General features: G+C 46.1%; 2 protein-coding genes across 25 annotated transcripts in view; one reads left to right on the top strand and one right to left on the bottom strand.

The window, feature by feature from the left end:
• The window catches only part of nacc1a (nucleus accumbens associated 1, BEN and BTB (POZ) domain containing a), a 31,108-nt gene that overhangs the window by 4,648 nt on the left and 707 nt on the right, over nucleotides 1-25,753 (top strand). The window contains exons 3-9 of the mRNA XM_019888640.1: nucleotides 646-918; nucleotides 1,645-2,272; nucleotides 2,356-2,526; nucleotides 2,688-2,793; nucleotides 2,886-2,983; nucleotides 3,108-3,371; nucleotides 22,715-22,791. Coding sequence (XP_019744199.1) covers nucleotides 646-918; nucleotides 1,645-2,272; nucleotides 2,356-2,526; nucleotides 2,688-2,793; nucleotides 2,886-2,983; nucleotides 3,108-3,371; nucleotides 22,715-22,791 — 1,617 coding nt within the window. The remainder of the gene's footprint in view (nucleotides 1-645; nucleotides 919-1,644; nucleotides 2,273-2,355; nucleotides 2,527-2,687; nucleotides 2,794-2,885; nucleotides 2,984-3,107; nucleotides 3,372-22,714; nucleotides 22,792-25,753) is intronic.
• Nucleotides 11,600-25,753, bottom strand: part of cacna1aa (calcium channel, voltage-dependent, P/Q type, alpha 1A subunit, a) — a 54,913-nt gene continuing 40,759 nt past the window's right edge. For 8 of the 24 annotated variants that reach the window (XM_019888583.1, XM_019888586.1, XM_019888597.1 and 5 more), the window contains 10 exons: nucleotides 22,101-22,215; nucleotides 21,579-21,686; nucleotides 20,201-20,304; nucleotides 18,759-18,874; nucleotides 18,560-18,680; nucleotides 17,894-18,007; nucleotides 16,740-16,778; nucleotides 14,867-15,083; nucleotides 14,346-14,605; nucleotides 11,600-13,379 (listed from right to left, as the gene is read on the bottom strand). In XM_019888583.1, coding sequence (XP_019744142.1) covers nucleotides 12,588-13,379; nucleotides 14,346-14,605; nucleotides 14,867-15,083; nucleotides 16,740-16,778; nucleotides 17,894-18,007; nucleotides 18,560-18,680; nucleotides 18,759-18,874; nucleotides 20,201-20,304; nucleotides 21,579-21,686; nucleotides 22,101-22,215 — 1,986 coding nt within the window. In that variant the 3' untranslated portion in view covers nucleotides 11,600-12,587. Of the gene's footprint in view, nucleotides 13,380-14,345; nucleotides 14,606-14,866; nucleotides 15,084-16,739; nucleotides 16,779-17,893; nucleotides 18,008-18,559; nucleotides 18,681-18,758; nucleotides 18,875-20,200; nucleotides 20,305-21,578; nucleotides 21,687-22,100; nucleotides 22,216-24,988; nucleotides 25,086-25,753 lie in introns of all 24 variants that reach the window. The other 16 variants (XM_019888588.1, XM_019888584.1, XM_019888593.1 and 13 more) reach the window with 7 other exon arrangements.

Genomic DNA, 25,753 nt, shown 5'->3' with positions numbered 1-25,753 from the left:
ATAAAAGGGAAATAAGGCACGTGCGTTCTGTGCGGCCCGGTCCCAAATCCCCTGCGGCCCGGTACCGGTCCGCGGACCGGCGGTTGGGGACCCCTGCCATAAAGGATGGGAAGAATGAAAATACATCAGAACTCGCATGCGGCTTGAAGAAGAATAGTACAACTCCACGGGTAGGATCGGTTTGACACTGTTGGAAGGACAAACATGGAGACGGGTGATCAGAACACCGAGAGTCAGATGGTGTTTTATCCCGCGAGAGCAACCTCACACACACATGGAAAGTGAATCGAGTGAGTTAGGCAAATTGACACAGGCCAGGAAAGTTGGAACCTCCGTATTTCCGTGTTACATTTTTCCATTTGGCGGTCTGACCGCTGACATTTTTCATGAAGGGTCACGCAGACTTTGCTGAACATCAAGATGACATTCACAAATAATCAACGCATTCACGGATCCTTCATTTAGCTAGCAAGGCAGCAAATTGAGCAAATATAAGACATATGAGACAGTGCTATTTTTCCTGATTGAAAACGTTCAACAAAAAAGGGGTGGGGCTGAAACTTATGAGCTCAGTCACATAATGAATTCGACTTTTTTTTTTTTTTTTTTTTTAAAATTCTAATCGATTTGTTTGTTTTGTGAAAGGCTCACCGTGCTGTCTTGGCCGCGAGCAGTTCTTATTTCCGGGACCTGTTCAGCAACGGCGGCAGTAGCGGCGGCTGCAGCGGCAACGAGGGCAGCCCCACCGTGGTGGAGCTCCCTCCGGCTGTGCAGCCGCAGAGCTTCCAACAGATTCTGGCCTTCTGCTACACCGGCCGTCTCAGCATGACGGTGGGGGACCAGTTCCTTCTCATGTACACTGCCGGCTTCCTGCAGATCCAACAGATCATGGAAAAAGGCACCGAATTCTTCCTCAAGGTAAAAAAAACCTCCCGCGTTTGATTTCGACTTGGTGTCGATGTTCAATTTTCCAGTATGGCCAATAATTGAGATGAACACTGGAAGATATTCATTCGCAATTAATTCCCCCCGCGCATTATGTCAGGGCAAGATTTGATTGGTGTGGACTCTGACCGCTGGTAGCTTTGTGAGAATTTGTTAATGTGCTCACGGGATTTAATCTGCTTTGCAAGTCTGATAGCGGGAAAGCACTGAGTTTGAACGCACTGCTTAATCGGTTCATTCATTACAATGATTAATGTGGCCGTTTACAACACGCCTTACTTGCAGGTTTGTCTTCGTTTTGGATTTTTCATTTGAGTTTTGATTTGGTTTTCACATTCATTTAATCATATTTAGTTTTTAGAGCAGGTTTGTTCGTTTTTATTGCTTTTTAATTTTTGCACTTGGTATGCTTGGTTTATTTTAGTTTTGTTAGTTTTAGTTTTTTAACGTGTGGATTATTTGTCAAGATTATAATTGAACAAGCATGAAAACAAAGGCCATTTCTGCTGTAGCTATAGTTATTTTTATTAACGTAATATAATTCCGGTTAGTTTTCGCTTGTTTATTGCATTTTGTCAAACTCTCCATATGATCACATACATAATAACTTATTTGCAGCGCCTTTATTCAGCGGCGGTGCACCCATACCCAATGTGTGTTATATGCTGACGCCGAATTTGTCGACATGCTCGTTTTCAGGTCTCCTCCCCCAGTTGCGACTCCCAGGGTCTCAACGCGGAGGAGGCTCCGCCATCGGAGCCTCAGAGCCCCGTAACGCAGACGGGTACCGGCGCGGCCCGGCCCGCCGCCTGCTTGACGCCTCTCCCGTTAGTGTCACGGGTGAAGACGGAGCAGCCCGCAAGCCAACCGGAAGCCGCCGCTCATTCCGTGGTCTGCGCTCCTGTCGCCAAGCGGTTGTGGGAGGGCGGCAGCAGCCGCGACGGAGGAGGAGGAGGCTCCGGGGCAGGAGGGGGCGCCAGAAAGGCCGCGCGTTATTCCCAGGAGGCGGCGCGAGGCAGTGCCATCCAGAGCCCCGGAGCGCTCGGACTGGCCATGGGTATGGGGGCCACGGCGACCGGCCTGGCTGGCATGATGGCGGGCGGCGGGCTCAGTGGTAGTGCGAGCACCAATGGGACCTCTGCATCCGGCGTGGGCATGTCAGAGGGCGCCAGCCCGGGCACCCTGAGCACCTACGCTAGTGACTCACCCATCAGCTACCACGACGATGAAGAGGAGGAAGAGGGCACAGAGGAGTGTGCTGAAGAGCAGTACAGGCAAATCTGCAACATGTACACCATGTACAGCATGCTCAACATGGGGGCCGCAGGTAACCGACATGACATCCCATTGAATCGGCATTTGCGCGGGTGCCGCTGAGCCTCTAATGTGTCCGCGTCGTGTTTCTCTCAGCTGCCGGCGAGCGGGTGGAAGCTCTTCCCGACCACACGGAGACGCGGGGGCGCATGCGTGGCCGAGACCTCACTTGTCTCCCGGCGGAGTTGATTGCCCAAATCGGCAACCGCTGCCATCCCAAACTGTATGAGGAGGGAGACCCTGCTGAGAAACTCGAGCTGGTCTCAGGTACGCGTGTCTAACCGGGAGGTATCCTCTGATCTGATAAGAATGGAGCACCGAAATTGAGAGATATCGAAAGGGAAACAAAATCGGAGTGAATCTTCCATTGGAATGTTGAAGCGGTAAATATATCAAATTGTTGCTCGTCTCTGGATGCGTGTCCGCAGGTACGTCTGTCTTTATTTCCCGGGCCCAGCTGATGAACTGTCATGTGAGTGCCGGGACCAGACACAAGGTGCTGCTGAGGAGGCTGCTGGCCGCCTTCTTCGACAGGTTGCTCTCCCGTGCCCACCTCTTGCTTTTTGGTGCCGGACGAACATTTGCTTTTTTCTTATTTTTGGCCTTCCGTTCACACCCTTACCCAGGAACACGCTGGCCAACAGCTGCGGAACCGGCATCCGTTCATCCACCAACGACCCCAGCCGCAAGCCCCTGGACAACAGAGTGCTCCACGCGGTCAAATGTGAGCACGCGTTACGTTATTTCGCGCCAGGCAAATCGGAAGTCTGATTGGTTCCAGAGCTGGCGGCATGAAATATGTGAGAGAAGGCTCCGCTTATGTTGTGCTTCTCCTCCCCTCGCGCCAGTTTACTGCCAGAACTTTGCCACCAGCTTCAAAGAGAGCGAGATGAACGCCATCGCCGCCGACATGTGCACTAACGCCCGGCGAGTGGTGCGCAAGAGCTGGATCCCCAAGCTCAAGCTGCTGATCGCCGAGAGCGACGCTTACTCCGCCTTCCTCTCCGACGGCGTCAAAGCGGAGGACGACACCCTGGGCGCCGACCCGGCCTTCGACCCCGCCTCCCTCGAAGCCTCGGCATCGGCCGGCGCCGAGTCGGGCGGCTCTTCAGGTGAATCCTTACCGGGCGTGAGCGGGGACGTGGGAGCGTTATTTTGAGCGTGGTGTCGGGGGACGTTTCGTGACACGCGCGGCAGTATTTCCCACTTGCGCTTGCCTCCTCACTCTCACACGTGACTGTCTATACTACACCGCTACGGCCGTAACCGGGACACGGAAGCGACCTTTGTTTTTCTTTTCAGACTGTATAACGGAGCTTTTCGAAGGGAGGGAGCGCGTGACAGGGCACCCGGCTGTCCTCTGCCTCTCCTTGCCCTTTTAAGGAGTGTCAGCACATCGGTTGTCGCATATGAAATACATTCCCAGTAGTGCTCAGTGGTACGAGTTGATGGCGGAACCTGAGGAGGGGAGGGTGCATGGCGAGGAAGCCACTTAATTATGGAACTGGCGCATTTATTTGGATAGACTTGATATCCAGCTTGAAGTCCATGCGCTAGTTTTGGTCTATTCGTGTGCAATTGTACCATACTTGTAACGACTGGGCTGCACTCGTGACACTACTGCGCCCAACTACAGTCGAACTCCTCTACAATGAAATCATGTTTGCAGCCAGACATTTTTCACAACAGGGGACTTTTCACTATAGCAAATTTGATCTCAGACGTAAACACACACACACACACACACACACACACACACACACACACACACAAACACATATATGTGTACCCTTTATTTGTATTCCAATAGTGCATAAGTATGAGCATAAACCCATTTGGCACGTCAATTCAATGCACCAGTCGTCTTATCTGAGTACACGGACCTCCAAGTGAATATCAAGGCTGTCGATTAAATGCTCCAAAGGCTCTCCGTCGTTCGTAGTTTGTATTGAATGTAAGCGTTGGTGGCATTTTTTCTTTTTCTTAACCCCCGTGCGAGAATGCCTACTTTTTGTTCCACAAACTCCCAAAATGAGCGTGCCAGTAAGTGCGTGTGTTTGTGTGTATCTCCTCCAATTTGATCTTCCACTTATCAATCAAGTTTTCGTGCCCCCCCAGCCCCACCACAACTGAGTTTGACCAAATCTACCTTTTGTTGTGTTTTACTGTGCAGTGTTATATAAATATCCCATCTTTGTTTTGTATATTTTTAGCAAGCTTGACCATTGATCAGAGTGACTGGGAGCAGGTTTTTACTGAGCTGACTCCAATGAAAATTTTTGTGGTCAACAGGTAATGAAAAGATGGTCATATTTTTAGAAGAGAAGCTATATTTGTACGCGTGCCCGCGCCTGCTGCGACGTGCGAGCGGGGACGGGGGGGAGATTGTTTTAAATTCTCGACGTTTTGTTGAAGGAGGCGGCGGCTAATGAGAAGAAGTGCTAATTTTATACAGTGAAAAGAAGTATGATACGGCATCGTTGCACCGTGAATAATTGGTGGTTATCTTCTGGTGCGGTACAGATGGAATGGGCAGTGGAACTGCTACTTTTGACGCATTTCATCTTCTGTTGATGAGCCGAAAAGCAGGTAGACGGAATCAGCTGGCTCGACTGTTTTGACAATGACGTGCAGGGAAGTTAAGGCCCCCCAAAATGACTACTGTACTTTGTATTCTAATCGTGTTCCGGGTGGGGGAGGTCATATTTGCGGAATCGTGGAATGTGCCTTTACAATGGAGAACAATAAGCGGAATTTTGCTCGGTACGAAAGACGCCCGCAGCAAAATCGCTCCGGTTGACTTTTCTTGGTGTTTGTGTGGATGTGAAGGAGGAATCGGTGTGTTGATACCTTTTTATTTTGGAGGTCCTTCCATATGAGGCAGGGTGGAGGGTTTCGCACCTTAAGGAGAAGAACCGGTGGTTTGTGCACCTTATTGACAAGTGATGTGTTGATTGAACCTGTTGAGGTAGAATTTGTCCTTTCCTTCCTCCAATCTGCACGCGGTTCAGTTTTAAGTGGCAAGATGACACGCCTTTGATTTCAATGTTCCTGTTACTGAATGACTTTGTTACTGAGACTGTGCGGAGCGTCTTCAGGAAAACCCTCAACGCGCCGACACGTCGGACGCAAAGGTGTTTGTTTTTTTTCTTCCTCAAGTGTTAACGCGAGTGGCTTGCTGTGCTTCTTTTTCCATTCCTGGCCAGCTCAACCTCACTTAAAATACGCATCACCCCCAGTCATCCTTTTTGAAACCACATGAATGTGTGTTGTGAGATTTAAAAAGAAAACAAAAATGCAAAGAGAGATGCAGTACTTTTGGGATGAAGCAGTAAATAACTACAAAACCTCATACAAGCACTCCACTTACCTCTGCAGAAATCTTTTGAAGACTGTTGTGCTTCCCGGTGTTTTGTTCACCTCCACCACAGCATCAGCAGCCTTGTGCTTGGACTCAACTTTCAAATGCTCACTGGCTTACTACTATTTTCTCATGTGTGTGTGTGTGTGTTTTGTTGGGTGTGGGTGTGTGTGTGTGTGTGTGTTTTGTTGGGTGTGGGTGTGTGTGTGTGTGTGTGTTTTGTTGGGTGTGGGTGTGTGTGTGTGTGTGTGTTTTGTTGGGTGTGGGTGTGTGTGTGTGTGTGTGTTTTGTTGGAGTTGTGACATTTCTTTGTTGTCTGTTTTGAATTGAGTTAAGACAACTCCCCCAGTCAGGTTTATTCTGCTGCCAATCTCCCATGTTAGTATAAATTAAGAAACTTAAGCTACTCGTGGTCCTTCGAGGGCGCGCGTTTTAGCCAAGCAAGCAAACGAGTCGAGACTGAGTCAACAGCGCCAAGTCGTGGACTCCAGCTCATGTCCTTTTTTTCCCCCCCAATTAATCAACAATCAGTTCCCCACAATCAGCAAATGTCTTCGCAAAGAGTTTTGATGCTCATCGCCCTGTTGTAAGTCGTCGGCATACCTCCACTGTTGCAGTCCGAGAAATGCCCTTCAGTTTTGCACTGAATTTTCTTCTTCTCCTACTGCTCAAAACCAAGAACGTTGGCAGCGGGAGACGTGTGACTAATAACGAGGTCCTAAATCAGCATCGCACAGATGCACTGACTGATCCGGATTCCCTTCTAACTGATGACTCATTGGCTCCCGTGCTGCAGTAGTAGCTGTGAATCAGCACTCTTTTCCAAGGAAGCAAGCGTTTGCTCGCTTTGACGTCAGCGGTCCGGGCAGAGTGCAGGATTTCGGCCATGGCCTCGCCCACTCCAAACTTCAAGGTGAACCCTTCTGTGAGAGCCTTCGTCTTCACTGTCTATCGACTACAAGCTTTGCGAATGAGTGTCCTTTTTTTTTTTTTTTTTCGTCCCTCAAAATGTGTTTACACTCCACACACGTCAACCTACACACATGAACGGATGATGTGTGGCTTGGCATGGAGATCCTAGTGTCACACAACGGTACATATATAAATATGATATATATATATATATATATATGTATAGAGGAATACTGTATATAACGCATAGACACACTTAGAGGTAAGGTTGTTTGTTGTCCACTCACAGCATGAGGTGTATCCAGTGTCAAGCCCCGCAGCGCCGCCACCTCTCCACCTCTTCTTTCTGTGTTCCAAGTGCCAATAACTTTGTGAAAGCCCTGTAACTGTGACCCAACATTATTGACGGTAATTGCACATTAACAAACTGTAAAATAAAAAAATGTCCAAATGGAGTCAATGATGAATATCTTAATAAAAGATTTGTAACAAGTTCTCTCTTCAAGTCTATTTTTTTTCTATGAGCTATTGTACTTTTAGGGAGCAGTTGTTCAACTTTTAGCAATTTAAAAAAAAAAAAAATTATTAGGGATTCTGTTTCACTGTGGAAAGCAACTATCAGTACCACTACTACGATCGATTTTTTTCCTGTCAGTTGGGAATGACAAATGAGCAATGTATTCGAGATATTTTAGTATATTAATCTGTCAGTGTGGGTACCAGTGATGAAATGTAATACCTTCATGTGATGTCCATTTTTTGCTTTCCATGTAGTATTTTATTTATTTATTTTTTTCAATAAATCGTTCTTTTGAGGATAAGCAGATCGGAAAATGAATGGATGGATAATTTATTTAGATCGTGTATGGAAGCAGACTTTTCATTTTGTTTCGAAAAAGGCTTGCAATTTTCTATATACAAGGCAGTGCTGCCCTCTTTAGGTGAGTGAACAGAATGCAGGCAACTATCTGACTATCTTGATGGCCAAAGCGATTGTCTTCATTTAAAGGAGAAGTCACACAAAAATGTTCTTTACAATAATATGGTCTATGGCAGTCTCATTCGTTGAAGCACGTTATTCTGATTTATATTGCGGAATGCGATTTAAGCAGCCGTTTTTATCCACCGCAGGCGGTGGCCATTTTGCAAGTTAATGTAGCAGTCTACTGTATTTTCGTAAACTTTGCACGTACGCTTGGGCGTAAAAAAATTTAAGGACGTTTCCTTATTTTACTGTACATGTGGCAACCTTCCTTCTAAGTACCGTACATTACAATGAAAAGCATACTCGCACCAAACTCAGGGTGACTTGTCGCCTTTTCTGTCTGGCTTTGGGTTGATATGCTAACCACTTGCCCATCATGCTGCTTTCCCCTTCATTTTTGTGACATTTTAGGTCATGGGTGTCTAAACTACGGCCTGGGGGGCATTTATAGCTTGCCACCCGTTTTTGAGCGGCCCACAGCTTATCCAGTCGTAAAAATAATTTTTGACATGTCCTGCACTGCTGTTAAAAAAGGGGGCTGGGTGGGCAGTGTTACAAGTGTACCAGTAATTTTAAAAATGTGTGTGTGTGTGTGTGAGGGGGGGGGGGCGAAAGTACTGGAGTAACCACTACTACGAATTTTGGAAAACCCTGTTCTAGGTGATTGTTGTAAAACTGTAAAACAACCTGGTGACCCAGAAATGACTCTTAGACAACCCAGTGTGCATTCTCTGTTTTTTTTAAATTTTATTTATTTTTATTATTCTTTAGGAAGAGTTGCTTGGAATTACAAAATGCACTGGTAGAAATTGTGGTGAGACAGGTCGAGAGTGATCAGAGAGATAAGAGTGTGAAAGAGACAGCGTCGGAAAGACAGAAAAGGAGAGAAAAGGACAGAGTGAGTGAGTGAGAGATCAGAGGTTCCACAGCCAAGTATTCTCCAGTTTGGTAACCCTCTCCACATACGACAAATATCGGCAAAACATATCATCATTGGATCTGCACTTCTTTTCTTTGTTTTGTTTTTTTCTCCATATATGCTGTGGTGTCTTCAACATTCAACATTGTGTTGTGCCTCGAGCCCATAACAGGAAAAAAATACTCTCACCAAAGTCTCCTTTGTATTTTGATCCCTTGTTTTTTTTTTTTGTTAGTTTTTTTTGGTCCTTTTTCGTAATATTTTTTGTTTTCAAAAATAGAAGAAAAAAAGGTTGCTTCTTTAAAAAACAAACAAACATCTATTTATATATCATTTTTTCAATATCTATGAATTCATTAGTCTGTTTTTCTTTTGTGTCCTGAAGATGACTGTTAACCCACAGTGTGGCATGCACATAGCACATGCAGTTCTTGAACTAGATATTTTTCAAACTTTTTTTTTTTTATTTAACATTTCTATTTTTAAAATAAAAACATTGTTTTCTTCTCATTTGCGGCTTTACATTGCTCTTTGAAGACTTGGTGTGGTTAATTAGTGTGGCTTTCACTGCAGCATAGACAAAAAAAAAAAAAGAAAAGGATGGTGATTGATCTGAGCTTTGCACGTTCCATTTACATGATAACTCACACATGCATACACACGCACGGCATCTTTTTTTTTTTTTTTTTAGGTGCAGACCAGTCAAAATATACACCCCAAAAAATGTCCCCACATTTAAGGTGGGATGTCAAGGGCTGTGCCGCACAAACAACGAAAGACTGCAGTTCAAACATACACACCCACATTTTTTTTTTTTGAGGCAGAAAGTGTGCAACCAATGAGGAAAATGTCACTACCTCTCTCACACACACACACACACACACACACACACACACACACACACGCACACACACACACACACACACACACACACACACACACACACACACCACAAGTATTCGCTACATACCTTGTGTGCTATCTCATTCCAAAGTGTTGTGAAAAAATACTTGTCCGTGACATTCCGCTGAGGTTGGAAAGACACTGATAGGTTTTTTTTTTTTTTTTTTTTTTTTTTTTTGTTATTTTCTGGGGTGCATTCTGTGGTCAATATGTGATAAAACAGAAAATAACAGTTACACATAACGCTAAAAATGCTGACAGTGGTGTTGTAAAATGTGTTAGTCGGAGGCACACGTAGAAACACACAAAAAGAAATTCACTATATACACGTGAGGCAGACAAAGCGTTGGTGTTTTCTTGGACCATAACAAAGCCCCGACATCTTTTCAGCCCCTGACTGTGACCTTGAGTGACCTCATGTTTTTCAATTGCCCATGTGTGTTCAAACACACAAGGCAGACTGGTCGTCGTGGCAAAATGAGCTCAAATGTTTTTTTTTTTTTTTTTTTTTGTGTGGGCTGTGGGGGAGTGGGGTGTTATCGTGAAGGTCACAGGTGGATCGGAATTTGGGAAATACAGGACATTGGATGTTTTTCTTCAAACAGTTTCTGGATCAGAGCAGGCCAGGGTCGAAAGCAAACTGAGCTAATAATTGGGATGCATTTTTCAAACATTTAATAGACCACATGTTTGAAAAGTCACTTCCTTTTTTTTCTTATTTCGTTTCAGGTAATGATTCAAACACACGCAAGGCCAGCAGCATTTGACAGAATTGCAGTTCCATAAGCATCTCATTTGCTTGCCCATGAATGACATTGGAGCGGCTTTGCCAAATTTTCACCAGGCTACTATAATCAAGGTTATTCAAATTAATGAAAACTATGGACGAAAGCTAACAAGTAAAAGTGTTCAATCATTGACTTTAACAAATTAAAGTCAAAACAAGTGCTTTTAAAATTAATGATAACGGGCAATTGCAAAGCCATGGGCAAGGGTATGATATGCTTTCACAAACTGCTAAGCCGAAGCTGCCAAATGCTGATGGCCTCACGTCCGTCTGAGATGAAATAGAAACCAGGAATTGAATAGTGACTTTTGGGACACCACATATAAACCTAATGGGACAGGGGTCAGAAATCAAGTGTCGCTTGCTTCGGCTTGTCTCTCGATCAAACCCTCCAAATTCGAAATACAGTGGAACCTACAAAGTCGAACACCCTTTAAGGCTGCAAACAAAGGATAAAGGGATGAATACAAGCTGGGCAAGGATGGACGAACTGTCCCTCCCCGGTCTAAATTTAATGCCAAACTAAAGCTAAAAGGAGAATTACACGTGGTTTTTAAAGAAGAACATAGCTGAGCCTTTAGTCGCCTAGCTTAATGCTAATGCTGACACATGCTGGGGAAATACTTGGATACAGTCTGTCTTATACTGCCCCCAGGTGGCCAAACCGGGCAGCAGCTTAATGGCCATTCAAATGAATTATGAAGAAATCTTTTAAAATTGATTTCATTCCCGAAGAACTGTAGGTTTTCCACGTTAAAGTCCGATACTATAGAATACTATTTCTCACATTTAAAAAAAAAAAAACACATTACACATTTTAGGCTGCGTTTTTTTTTTGGAAGGCTGGAGCAAATGAATGGCATTTCACTTGGGAAAGATGATTTGAAAAATGATTTATCTGAGTCAAGAAGCAAAATGTGGCAGCACTTTATGTGAAGACTGACTGTGGCTATGCAAGGCAACTTCTTGTGTCCCTGGAACTGATCTCAACTTTTTTTTTTTAAATTGATAAAATTTGACTGTGGTCAACCTGGAGGTTCCAGTGTAGCCTTAAGATGAAAAACTACTTTGGCGACCTCACATATTGAAGAAAGTCCACCTCCCATGATGCAACGGCACCATAGCTGCACCCCAGGCTTTGAAAAGTGGCTAGCCGGGCCATCTCAATACGCCACAGGATTATTACATCGCATGTATGCGCTCCCTTGTTATGGTCAAAGAAAACAACCAGTTTCTCTCCATTCTCCACCTTTCTGTCCGTCAATCTCTTTCCGGAGTGTTAGGAAGAGCTCGGAAATGTTTCCAAGCAAGACGAACGCTGCCACATCCACTTTACCCTGCTTGCCAAGTTTATCATTGTAAGATGATCACTTTTGTTAGAAAAGTTCAGAAGAAAAAAGTGCATTTCCATCTGTATGAGTGGCAGGCATTTGGCACACAACATGGAGACACGCAAGCAAAAAGTCTTTTTTTTTTTTCTTACAATGACACGTAACTTCTTTCTATGACCTTTTTGAGTGAATATGAGATTATCAAGAGAGGAATGTCAAAAACGGGGAGAAAGAGAGAGAAACCGAAAGGTAATTTAACCTCCAAAATCTACAGGCTACAACAGGAAGAAAAATGTCCCTCCCCCTGACATACAGTAGATTCTCTGTGTTGCTCGTATTCTCTCTCTTTTTTTTTTTTCTTGGTCATTCATGCAGGATCAAACCGGGTTTAAAGTCTTTAAAAAAAAAGATGTGTGAGGGTGCAACAGGAGATTCAAGCTTGCATGTTTTGAAGGAGGAGAAGAAGCGGAAGAAGCAGCCGCTGCAGTAAGAGAAGAAATGCTGCAGAGAACTGGTTTGGTGCTTAAACCCGTCATCACTTTGTTTCTCCATCACGACGGAGGAAGGCGTGAATAGTTTCTTTCCAGGCAGAGGGTGATCACAACCTCCTCGGATTCCAGCCTAACCGAGTCGACGCCCCCCCCATACCCAACTCTCGTAGCCACAGCCTCTCGCCTCGTACAAGGCGGAGGGCTCGTTGTCAGTTTTAGTTCTAATTTAAAAAGAGATGATAAAACTCATCAATATTCAAACAGGTGGCTGGGTGGGTTTAGAGTTGACTTCTTTTCTAGCTAACACAATTCAGTTAGCTTGAGGAAGCAAAAAAAAAAAAACCAAACAAACCCTTTTGTGTCTTTTTTTGGGGGGAGTTGCAACTCTTGACATCTTGTAAGTGGCTGTAGCTCTTGACCAGAGACAAAATTTTAAATCGCCGCTCTAACTTGCGTCCTTCAAAGCTGTACTTTGACATGTTTTGTCATGTGATGAATGCGACATCAATACACGTTTGGTACCTTTTTCCTGTAGTTTTTTTTTTGTTTGTTTGTTTTCACGTTTGAGCATTCTGGTTTCATTCCTTGCCGGAACATTCCAAGGACTGGCTAATGTCACGTCAGTCCGTGTACTGTGGGCTAGCACCAGTCGTCCTGCTCCTTCTCGCAATAGGGTTCATGCAGACCCTTGCGGGGTCCTCTTGGGTGTCCCGCTGGGGGTGGGACCTTGTGAGGCCCACTGTGTTGGGGTCCATGGAGATGTGTGGAAGGTGACGAAGAGCGGTAACCGTTGGGTAGGCGACGCTGGGCGGGGGGCTGCACTTGGCCTTGAAGGGGCCCAGTCAGGGGAGCGGTCGATGGGGGCATGTGGTGGGCGGTCCTAGGCGAGGTACGGTTTGGCTGTGGGTGTGGCGGCAAGGGGTGAGGGTTGGGGTTGTTTACGGGGTGCGGCTGTGGTGGAGGGAGCGGGTGCAGGTTGCGCGGCTGCGGCTGAGGAGGCGGGGGTAGTTGGTGGCTGGCCAAGGGGTGAGGGTGGGGGTTGCTGCCTGGCTCAAGGGCTGGCGGTTCGTGGTGGGGCACGTAGTTTTGGTTGTAAAAGCAGCCGTCCCCTTCTAGAGATCCCCCATCTGTGTCTGCCCAGCGAAGTGGAAGGTGATGAGTCTGGCGGGGCACGCCGTGGTGGGCCGGTGGGACACCGGCAAGAGAGACCGGACCTTGGGGAACATCAGGAGACAATCTGCGGGGAACAGGGGCCGGGGCCCGGCCCTGAGGCCCCGCAGGTTGTGCGGGCATGGCCTTACGGACTACCGGGGAGTACGTAACGTGGGGGCGGGGCGTTGCGGGCGTCTGAGGCAATTGACGGCGGCCTCGGCGCGGTGTGCTAGTCCCGGAGGTTGATGGAACAGGACTTCCACTGACCGAACTACTGCCCTACACGAAAAGTGAAATAAGGCAAATAAAAAGTACGAACCACAAAGTCAACGACAGAACATATAGTCGAGGATGGGAGACGAAAGGATATATTATAAGAAAAGCACGAGAAGACAAGCACAATAAAAGCACAAGTGATGTGAGTGTCGAGAAAGGTAAAGTATCGGTGCAAGGGATGTGGATGAAAAAGACATGCCATGCAAAGGAGAGAAAACAAGAAGAGGAGGAACAGGGTTGATTTCCAGAGCATCCTTTGTGGTACAGAATCAATACGTTTATATCTATAAATGCAAGGACGGTACACACGTCTTATCACTTATACTGTGCAACCTTACATCAGTGACGTGCAGTGAGGGTTGTATTGGGGTTGGGCGAGGCACTGACTGAAATGAAATCCTCCATTTTCAGGGCGAGAAATGACAGCTTGTAGCATCGCACGGCGATTTTGACTATAAAATGGTCAAAATAGATGAAGAACGACACCAAAATCATTGTCCAGCGGACAAATATGAATACTTGTGATGACAGGGGAGGCACAGCCTCACCTGCCTCCCCTCACTGCACGCCACTGCCTTTTCATCACAGCATGTGTGCTCAGGCACTGTGAACTTCCAGTTGGAATGGAGGAAAAGTGAGTGAGGGAGAGGAAATTGAATACGGCATTCCAGTGGACAAATATACACGACCGTGTGCATATTTGTTCAGTTGTTCACATAAATTCACGTTGATTCATATCTTGGCAACATCCATCCACCAGATACGACATTCGAGCACCAGCACAATTCAAAGGCTGGAGCAAACAACCGTCGTCATGACACCTTAATGATCAAATATTGACTATTGCATATTTCTGTGTACCCGCACACCGACTGAGATTGCGCAACAGCTCACGTTTTACCCTCACTGTGTTTAACGTGAGGCAATCCCGACTCTAAAGTGTGATCATCCGAATACCTGGAAGCCCACCTGTCTGTGTGTGATGCAATCGCGACCCTCGCTGGGGGATCGCGACCACCGCGGGTCTCGCTCCCTTTCCCTCTCCCGGTCGGGCTCTCTGTCGCGAGAATGCTTGCGGCCGTACTCGCCGCCACGCTCCGCCGCGTAACGTTCTTTGTCCACCGAGCCGTGATGGTGGTGATGATGGTGATGGTGCTTGCGGTCTTTGGACCGACCACGATCTCGATCCCGATCCCTGTCCCTGGACATCAGGTCACCGGACTGAGTGTCTGTGTCCAAACCCGACAGCAGAGGATTAGTACAGCAACAAATTCTGTCTATACAGTAGTTGATGGAAATGAGAGTTGAACATAAAACAGTGTTTTTGAGGGGGGGGGGGGGATAGGGGGTTGCATCATAATTAGATTCTGTATTGCCTGAAATACCGGTCCAGGTGTTTAGTTACTTTTTTGGTTACTTTTCAATCATCTTATGCAAATGTTGTGAATGACGAGGTGTGTGTGTTTGCGCGTGTCTGGGATGCCTCCAACCTGCGTCCGCTTCCGCGTAGCGACTCAGCGACCTCTCGGAGGCACGATGGCTGCGCTCTTTTCTCCTGTGCCCGTGCCTGGAAGCACGACCTTCCTCGGGTATAACGCGCTCCATATTGTAGCCATCCGGGCCTCCTTTGTCTCTGCTACCGCGTCCTGACCTGCTGTGACCTAACGATGAGGCCGAGCGCTTCATGGGGCTGTTGTCACCGATGGCCTGCGGGAGAAACAAGGAGGGACGCATGCTGAGAGATTCATTTTCAGTGTTGAATCTTGAGCGCGATTGTGCGTTTGCACGTGTTTGACCTTAATCTTTTTTTTTTTTTTAAACTTAATTCACAACCGGCTCCAATTTTCCCCTTGCATCATTACAAAGATTGCAGTAAAGCCGCCTTCATAGCACTGCGAAAAGCTCGGAGGGAAGGAATGCGACAAATATCAAAAAGACAAAGAAAATTTGAGATGATGGCAAACAGCCATGCCTTCATGCTTCTGTAAGTTCTTTAAAAAAAAAGGTATTGAAGGGTCAGTGAGACTTGCATCTTTACTCCATCCTCGTTTCCCATAACCCCCATGAGCAAGGCACATTCCAGGCTGTAGGAAACTCCAGTGCGTATTCCTGCTCTGTACATCGTGCTTGCTTTGCTCCGGCCATGCAGGCTTTCCCGAGTACTCGACATGTCGATCAAGACAGTAGGAGAGAGCCAATGGTGCCTAAGTCGACTACAAAGTTGGTATTCTAAGTACACTATATGGACAAAAGTATTGGGAGACCTGCTGAGGACACTTCACGGGGAGTGGAAATTAAAAATATCGACTTGGGCTGTATACAGAATCGGTCACTCATTCCCTACTCTCTAATCACTCAAGTCAGAAATATAGTTTTGGTTTTTTTCCAACACTAATTAGGCCCGCCGTTCATTACATCAGTGCTGTTTGCGTTCCATACGAAGCAAAGAACAAATGACTACATCAGGATAGCATTCTATTGTTTTAAAGGTGCTTGATGTCGTGTTCTGCCATACCAAAGTCAACCCAGCCACGTCATAGCGGAACGGAAGGCTTTCTCCAGCGGTTGTCAAGTCGCAAGCAAAGAATCATCCAAATCGATGAATGAGTTCATGAAGTAAAAAATGTCCATATAGTGTACGTATACGTTAAGCACCATATGATCTGACCTCCAAGGAGTGGTGGTACTGACAATCCCAACATTTCCACTCGCGTCATTCCTCTGACATCTCCTCTCACACACAACAAACAGGCTCCCATGAACAGACAGCCGCTTACAGTCGATATCAATTTGCATGCGAGTAGGCAGGTATGAATGGAGACAAAAAAAAAGAAAGAAAGAACATTCATGGCAAGCACACTGACAAAGAGAGACCAAACAGCAGCAGAAAGAGACGCTAGAGGCCCCACCAGTCAGTATGTGGCACAGTTGTTCACGACAAGAGGTGACGTGAAAATGACCGTAGACCCCGCCCCCCCAAAAAAAAATTCTGGTCGTATTTACAGTATTTGGCCATGGCTACCAAACAGTGACAGTGAGCGTAAATATTCTTAGTGTCTGTTCACTTAAGATGAGTTTAGTTTAAGAAAGCTTCGGACTATTTTTGTTTGAGTCTCTATCTACCAATTCATGGACTTCAGAGTGTCTAGGTCAAAACTATTCATATCGAACGGGTGCTAACCGCAGCGGCATGTATTCTTCACCATGTGGAAATGCAAACAACTTCCTACTATTCCGAAAAGAGAACCGAATTGAACTGCTTGGTGGGAATGCGTTTTAAGTGCAAGTCAGAGCGACAGAGAAGAGATGACAAGAGCGGGGCGGGGGGGCAGGGGGGGGGCACAGGGAAGACAGGGGACATACACTGAGGTGACTGCCACGCTGCTTTCCCTTCCTCCGCTTCTGTGTGAGCACAGAAAAAACACACAAAACACACACACACACACACACCACACACACACACACACACACACACACACACACACACACACACACACACAGCCACAAATGAAGCAGAACCAGGACAACAGACGAGCACAGGCGACGGGAGACCAATAATAAAGATGAATAGATTCACAATGGAGGAGAATAAAGAGAGGGGGCAATAGCGTCGCTCAAAAAGACACGGGAAGAAGGACTAATTAGGCACTGAAGCAGCAGTGAAGGAGGAGAAACACTTACCACGCGCGGCAGGTGAAAGACGTCAAAACAGTGATTTATAGACAGTCACAGAGAAAATGCACAATCAACGCCATGGGCACAAAAGCAATGGTAAAATATACGTACAAGATAGGCACACACACTCACGGTACGACAGTCGGACAGAAACGGGGTGAACTCAAACACACACACACACACACACGCACGCACACGGGCGCACACGCGTAGCGCATGCTAGTTGGGGGCAAGAGAAACTCGTCCAAATTCATCAAAAGTACTCTCAAACCTTCAGCCGGAAGGAACATAAATAAAATTTGAAGTTAAGTAGAGCCATAGTAACAACAACAAAGTAAATAAAAATGGGCCCGCCTATGAATATGCGTTCAGTCGGTGCACATTGTGTCTCTCGGACACATTTTTTTTGCGCGTTGACAACCAGAGCACTCACCACTGTGGAACGAGACAAAATGAATGAGGATGAAAAGAGGGACGATCACATGCGAGCGATGATAGGGGAGGAAGAGAAGACACAACCGGAGGAGTAGAAGAGAATGACCGTAAAGGTTTTGAACTTTGCCTTGCTATGGTTCTTTAGACTCAGAAATAAACATCACTGCAAAAAAAAATTAAAATGAAAATTCAATGCTGAAGCCAGATGACGTTTGGTCTCGTTTGATCAAATTCATTTCAAATGTTTGATGAGGGTCAGCGTCTGCTATGAACCACAGCAATGAATCATTTAGCAAAGACCTGTAGGATCAGACAAAATACAAAATGAGCAGGGTGGGGTGGGGGGGAGACAAAATGAGGAGGGGAAACAGAAGGTCGAAGGTTCGAGAGGTGACAATGCTGCTCACTTGGTTGTCGCCTGGTAGGCGGGGCATGGAAGCGGCCCTGCCGTGGCCTTCCATTGGTGGAAAGTGCTCAGTATCCGAGTAACCATCCTGCCCCATCTCTCTCATCTCTACCGTCTGTAAACAGAGCACGAGAGCAGGAGATGTTGTGACTGGCTGCCAAGGACATCGGGGGGGTAGGCACAGGACGTGGGGGGGGGGGCTTGCTATCCACAGAGGCAGAGAATCAAGGGGTCGTACACAGGCATGCGGTCAATGAGAGGATCAGATGAGCATGATGGCGAGCTTTGCCATTTCCAACCTTCCTAATTCTAGTTTCGAGGGTACTCGCTTCATCAGGTACACTTTCACAATCTAGAACAGGGATGGGAAAGTGGCCACCCGCAACCACACTCTTGAGTGGACCCTTGATTAACCCTTTCGTGCACCCTGTAACCTGATCACATGATAAGCTGTCCACTGTAGTAACTGCTGTCCCCGAAAAGTTAAAAAAAAAAAAAAAAAGCATGAATATATATATTTTTTTTACAACCCCCTAAAAATGTTAACTGATAAAATCAGGGCATGATTTCCACAAAAAAAACAAACAAAAAAAAACTGGGAATTTGAATGTGTTTTGTATGTGGGTGTAATCCTGCTCGCATGAGTGAGCGCATGTGCGCTTTCTACCTGCGACGTGGTCATGCTTCCCAGGCCATCTTCAGGGCTCCAGCTCCCGACCTTTTGGGACATCTCCTGAGCACGAGCTGTGACCCAGGACTGGCTCTCCGGCACCCCCCCTTCCACCGGGCTGTCACACAAATGCACGCTAATCAAACGCAAACGTACACGAATCTCCCTTCATACGCGGTCAGAGTTCCAGACTCACAGCTTGCTCATTGTCTCGGTTGTCTCAGGTGGAGGGAGGGCATTGTTGAGGCCCGGACCCCCGTCTTGGGTGGGGGAAGGCGGTTCCACGCGCTGAAACAGTAATGGCGTTCGATTCTGCGTAAGATATACGACATGGCCATCGCCGGCTATCAGGCAGACCGACAGGGAAATGGGGCATGGAAAGGAGCGAAGCAGGACCAGAAGGGGTGGGGGCTGCTGGCATCCAACCATGCCTTTGTGGACAAAATGTCTACAGTGGGTCCATGACACAAGGCACCTCAGTCATTATACCAAAAGTAAAACAAATATCAGGCGGCCTACATGTTGCCGATGATGCATTACATACCAAGGCGGAGCTGTGGGCACAAGTCAAAATAATAAGGAAAGGGTGAATCGGAGGAATTGACCATGAAGGGACGGGTGGGGGTGAGGGGGGTGCATGGTATAGGGATACGTGTTCATGTTTCGGGCGTATTATTAGAACGTGAAGATGAGAGATGAAAAAATACATTCATACATACAAGGCGAGCCTATAAGTAACTCTTGATTAAAAAACAAATAAACGGACGAGGGTGGAGGAACAGTATGCTGAGTAGAGACTGTATTTGTGGTAGTGCAGTATAGTAAGCAACTTTAATTTAAATGAACCGATTAAAAATAGCCCAAAAGAGCCTGTTTGGAGGAGGTTGTTTAAAAGTATGCTTTGAAAATATCGGGCTCAAGTTCCATCTGGGGAAAATGAAATCCTCTGTGACACAGTTGACAGTTATAACCAAAACTGTCTGAAGAAATTGTGTGTGAATTCAGAGACGTTCTGTCACTGAGCCCCCTGACCCCCAATAGCCCCCCCGCCCCCACCACACAAAAAAAAACAAAAAAAAAAACAAGAAACTAAACTACCTCAATGGAGGACACTGAACGGAGAGAGGACACCTTTAAAGCAGCAGATGGCAGCACTGTTATTTCTACAAGAACGCCCCTTTAAAAAGTTGCTAATTAACATAAAGTCAAGTCCATAAATATTAGAACGCTGACACTGTTCTCATTTGTTTTTTAGCTCCAAACACCACCAAAAGACACTTGAAATTAAACAAGAAATATGCGTTAGCTCTTGTAATTCCTATAAACCGTTCGCCTGATGTTAAAGCACATCTTGTTTGATCTCAAATCCATTTTGTCGGTGTTTTCAGTTAAAAAGATGACAATGGTGTCGATGCAGCCATATTTTTGGAGCGGACTGTAAAAAATTTCGCAATAAGACAAAAAAATAAAACCAAATCTCACATGGCCTTTTCCCTTTTTTATTTTAATCCACGTCAGCACATACTGTAGACCCAGCCAATGCGTGTGTATGTGTGTGCGTGTGAACATGAACACACTCGGTGATGATCGCCTTCTGACGGGTCACAAGCCGGGGGCCTTGCTCGAGACATGCATTACCTGCTCATCGCGGAGCGCTTGCGAGCGCTTGGTCTTGCTCTGCCGGTAGTATTCCATGATCATCATGGCAGCGTAGATTTTGCCAACTGTCAGGTCTGTCGCTGCTGAGAGAATGACAAGTTACCCTGCAAGATTAGACCCTTTGGTATGGACCCTGAGCGCCAGGCATGGGAGAGAAGGGTGAGGCGTGCACACCAACAAAGGCACGGGTACTTTCACACACGCCACATATGCACATACACGGACGGACATTGAGCAAAAATGTCTTTTCACAGGCAGATCTTTTTTTTTTCCAGCAGTTAGCCGCATCATAGCCTTGTGATGTGCTATACAAAGTGGTAAAAGTTGAGACTGAGCCGTTGGGACTTGGGTTTTTGTTTTTTCTTTTCTTGGTATTGGAACTACAGCGGTGCCTTGAGAAAAGAGTTTAAGTCATTCCGGGACCGCACTCGTGCCTCCAAACAGCCACATTTTCTCTCAACTTTCCTCATTAAAATGAATGTCAATGCCTTTAAACCGTTTCAGCCTCCCCCCAATATCAAGTATTTTTTGTAATGTGTAAAGAAAACTAGCACTCCATAATATTGTACTTTATAAAAACACTGGAATCTAATTTTATTGAATGTAAACAATTCCAATTAAAATTATGCACCATGAAAAATTAAAATTCAACGTAGCTTCTTCTGTTCTGTGTGACTTGGCCACCGGGGGCAGTATAATACAGTCATCACTCTATCGAATATATGCTTGCGACTCTGAATTTTGTTATAGGCTACCGCCTGTCTACATCGGTTTCTCCACCATTAGCTTTCAAATACCTGTTGCTTAAAGTGTCCTAACGCCACATCTTCAATGCCATGCGTTAGCCTGTCTACGGCGTTTCCTGCCCTGCATTTGCATTGTGATAGGAGACTTTCGAGTAAAGTCACGTTCTTTTAAATACACAACTTTTAATTCATTTCGTTCTGAAGAATTATCACTTATATCTCAAGGCATCGCTGTATATTGATCAACAGCATGCATTAAACAAATGGCAAGAATAGTAGGCCTACTTTAGCTTCACATTTCATCAATCAATAGAAGGGCAGAACAATAGTGTTCCGTTTTCTAGATATGCACAACTCCGACTGGCCCTGTAGTGAAAAGACATCTATAGAGAGTTGCTCTATAGAAAGGCACCCTCTGATTTTAGGTTACGGCGTTGGTCGCCGAGTTCGTGTGCGCGCACTTTTCGGTCATTGCTGTATCAGAGGGTGCGGCGGTGAAGAGAGAGACTGGCAGAAAGAAGCGATCCTCAGGTGGCGTGGAAGAGAAACAACGTCGGAGAAGTCGGCTGCGGCCGGGCCCGCGTCGCGCGCCCTTGTGCACTGCAACTTACACTTGTGGGGAGTAACCAGCAAGTCCAGATGCTTCTGGGAGAGATTGGGCCAGATTGCCATCATCTCTTTCCTCAGCTCGGCATCCATCTGGTGCTTGTCAATACCACCTGGCACAAACATGCAGACAGAACAAATACAGATACGCAGACATACACAGCCACGTATGCGCATTCACCCAAGAAGACAATACAGAAACGGGAAGAAATGTGCCATGATTAGGTGTGAAGGCAGTTGTAACGTGAAGGACCCAATAATTGCTGTCTATAAAATTGTACTTGTCATTACCAAATCTAAAACATCAATTTCACAAATTAGACCACCAAAATGTATCCTATACTAACACTGGTCAACAATTTGTTTTTTGTCTTTTCTGTAGCGCATGAAGTTTTCATAATAGTGACAAAATTATAATACCAATAAGGTTCAGTATCTGGTGGATTTTTTTTTAGGGGATTATATATTATGTGGCCGTTTTGGAGTTGCAGACAACCGTTTCTGAGAAACTAAGAGGGATGGTGCACCTTCAGAAATCTTGGCGATTTTGATGTCCAGCGCTGTGCGGATCAAAGCCATGAGGGTGGAGTTAAAGTGCACCGTGTTGTCGTCAGCCACGGGCAGATCCATGCGAAGGAGTCTCTGTGGGGAGGGTCAATCACGTTGAGAAACAAATACGGTTGGGATTGTTTGTGGAACCTCCAAGTGACAAAGGGGAGGGGTTTGGGGAGGGGCTAAAAGGTGGAGTGAAGGAGCTGTGCATAAGCACCTGGAGTGAGTTTGACCCAAATATGGGAAAGTTCAAATCCAATGGCTTGATTGTCACAATTGTGATATAAAATAACTCGCGAAGATCATATTAGTCCTCAAAGGTCAGGCAGACCAGTGATGTTTGTTGACACAGTGACTTCGATTACCCACAGCTCCGACATTGGGGATTGGAGGCTCACAACAAGAGACCCGTTCTGAACCAATAAACCAAAATCAAGCGTGAGACATCTCTTGGGAAGGGAGGTGGGGGGGAGCACACTTTGGTTTTTTGCTTATTGGTTCATTCCTTTAAAGGCCTTGTTGGCTTGCAAACGGTCAGAGACAAACACCAACTCACACGACAATCACTTTGTGTGTGTTTGGTTTACAGGAAGACGGCAACCACCCAGACATGCAGCAAACCATGCAACCCCCCCACTGCTATGCCTTCCCCTTCATCGCTCTATCGTGAGTATATTTAAAAAAAAAAAAAAAATTCAACTCCCCACTCACCAGTTTCCCACCCCCCATGCAAGCATGCAATGCACGAACAATACGCCTCACGGGACAAGCAGCTGCGCAGCCGTACACTGAAAGCATCCCATGTGGGGCAACATTAAAATGAGTTTGTGCGCTGTTTTAATGTAGCAGCTATTTGAAGAAAAATTTCGAAGATGTGTAGAGCCTGTCGCTAAGCTGTGATGATCGAGCAAAGGGCTCTTTTAGTCAATCTTTGGGGGGTCCTATGTGTGTGGATAAATGAAGACAGACTTTGAGGGTTAATAGGTGAGAGAGAGCAGCATTCTGCGGAAAAGGTGAAAAAGCCAAAAGAGATGATGGAGAGGAACAAATAATAGTAGGGTGAGAGTTAGTATATGCAGATAGAGAAAGTGAGTACAAATGATCAGGGGAAAGCAAAAGAAGTAACCAACGGTTGGCCGTGTCAGTCGGAAAGCGGTCCTGCCTGAAGACCCTGCAGTCTCCCGTCAAGACTGACAAATTCAGCCATGCTGTACGTTATGCGTCGTTGTTTTGTGTGGAAGTGGACCAGCTGAAAGGTGACAGGGTTTCCATTGGGCTCGTGCTTTGGCAAGGAAATTAAAATGTAACATCGCTTGCAAGGGATATTAGCATTATTGAGCAGGGAAAGTTTCGGGGTCCAAGGAGTAGTTCAGGGAGGAGGCTTTACGTGGATAATTTGGCAGGCGTAAACAGAAGGACAACAAAGGGGATTGACAACAAAAGTGACTGCATGAAACTGGTTCCAATAGCGCCCCCGTGAATTCATCGATTCCGACGAATCGGATCAAATCCAACATTCCGAGCTGTTGGTTGTTCAGATTTGACATTGCTCTGTAAATGTCATCGCATTCGAATGGCTTTTTGACATCCACCATTTGCAATATTGTCACATTTTAGCCAATCAGTTTGTGAATGTCAGTGACCGTGGTTTCGAGTTCACATTTGATATCCAACTAGCCCCTGGGAAATAACATTTCAATCTCTGCATGACGCTATTAAGCCCAGGTGTGATGGATGACGCTGTTGGATGTATGCCGGTCATCTCCTCTTTCCAGTGGAATGATGAAGTTGATCAGTGGTCGAATGTTATCGGAGTCAGGTTAACTTTGAATTCTTGTGTATTTCTATTCCGACGTCAAATATGTGTGTGCGCGGATTATTTGGGGTGGCGCGTTCATGGAAATGGCAGTCGTGCGGATGGGCCATGCAGAGGGCAGGTGAGGTTTAAGTGCTGGGAGGGGTTATGCAGAGATGTGGAGGAGCAGAAGGAGGAGGGGGAGGGGGGCTGGAAACAGAATAGAACTGCATTGACGACAGAACCAAAGGACAAAGAGAAGATTGGACTTGCAGATAGGAAAAAAAAAGAAAAGAAAAAAAACGAAAAGAGGCAGCTTGGGGGCTCGGCGCTGCTACATGAAGGGTGAGAGAAAAAGAACTGCTTCTATATGGCAACCAAAGGCTCTCGGAGGAAAACACATCACTGACACAAGCCCTTCTGCTCTCTCTACCATAGCAAAGAACACATACTGTCTCTGTGTGGGTGCGCGTGACCTCCTTTCTTTGCATTTGCGTGTATGTGTGAATGCGCTTGCCCCATCCACAGGAAGGAACGAGTCAGAGGACAGAAGTCTCGCGGACTTTCCAAGCACTGCTGCACATGCATGCTGTGTGTATGTGTGATGTGTGTCTCTGCGAGGGGCGGGAAGAAGGGGTGTTGATGGTGGTATTGCGATACTTTTGTTCATATAGTCTATGTGCCCTCCCGTACACAGTTATTTACAAGTGCAAATTGTGTACAGTGAGCTTGGGCGGCGGAAGCTACATGGTGCAAACGAGCTGAGAAGGTCCCTCCTTTCGTTCCTTCCTGTGGATAAGCATCCCCTGTCTCACCCCATCTCACCCTATTTGTCTTCCTACCTCCACCCAAAAGTTCCACACTGCCACACAATGACCACAACAATGACCGGCCCACCCCCACTTTCCACAAAACAGAAAGAAAAAAACAAATAGTTCAGTATAACCAAACAAACAACACCAGTCAAGATGACACCATGTTGACATCTTACTAGCACCTTCTAAAGCCCCACCCTTGCCCACACCCTTTTATCCCCCATTGGAGACTCGGGGTGGGGTCCTGTCTAACCTTGTAGGCCACCCGTGCTGGACACCTCTTCCCGAGGCCTAGTGGAGGACACATGTGCCTCAGCATGTCATACATTTGCCTGCAACTGATTCTGCCACTGCACCATCAGCCAGTGCCACCAACCCGTTAACCAAGAGGTAGAAGGGATGGACGAAAGCAAGGAGAAAGAGACAGAGGGGTGGGTGTTTAGAAAGGTGGATCAAGTTAGCCGTGGTGTGAAGGAGAGAGAGTGAGAGAAATACCAAAAGAAAAACAAAAAAAAAAAAGAAAGACAAGGTTATTGGGCTGATTTGAAGACACAGTGGCCTTCATGAGGCTTCTCTCTGAGCTAGACACTTACATGCTATTGATAATGCCTAAAAAAGACATTCAATCATCTGCTTTGGTATCAAAAGACACGTATGAATGTGATGTACTGCATATGTGAAGTATACTCTCGAAAGTGGAGCAGGATTTCCGTTTGATTCCATAAGTAATCAGAAAAGACATGGTTCGCTTGAACCAGCTTCCTCTCACATCGAAGCAATTTAAATGCGAACGACATGTGACATGTGAGAACATTTTCAGCAAATGCCAACCATGATTTAATATTTTCCATCCATTCATTCCCAGATGGGGATTTTGACCGGGGGTGAAAGTGGAGCAGATACCAGCTTACTTGGGGCGAAAGCTGGGTCTCGGATACTCAGTGGGAATCGAGTACATGCTAGCTGCGTGAACATTTAGCGACGCGACTTGGCAATACAGTGTGTATATATATATATA

This window comes from Hippocampus comes, unplaced genomic scaffold (assembly GCF_001891065.2).
Source record: "Hippocampus comes isolate QL1 unplaced genomic scaffold, H_comes_QL1_v1.1 scaffold427, whole genome shotgun sequence".
Taxonomy (NCBI): Eukaryota; Metazoa; Chordata; class Actinopteri; order Syngnathiformes; family Syngnathidae; genus Hippocampus; species Hippocampus comes.
This window is presented reverse-complemented; position numbering and strand designations above follow the sequence as displayed.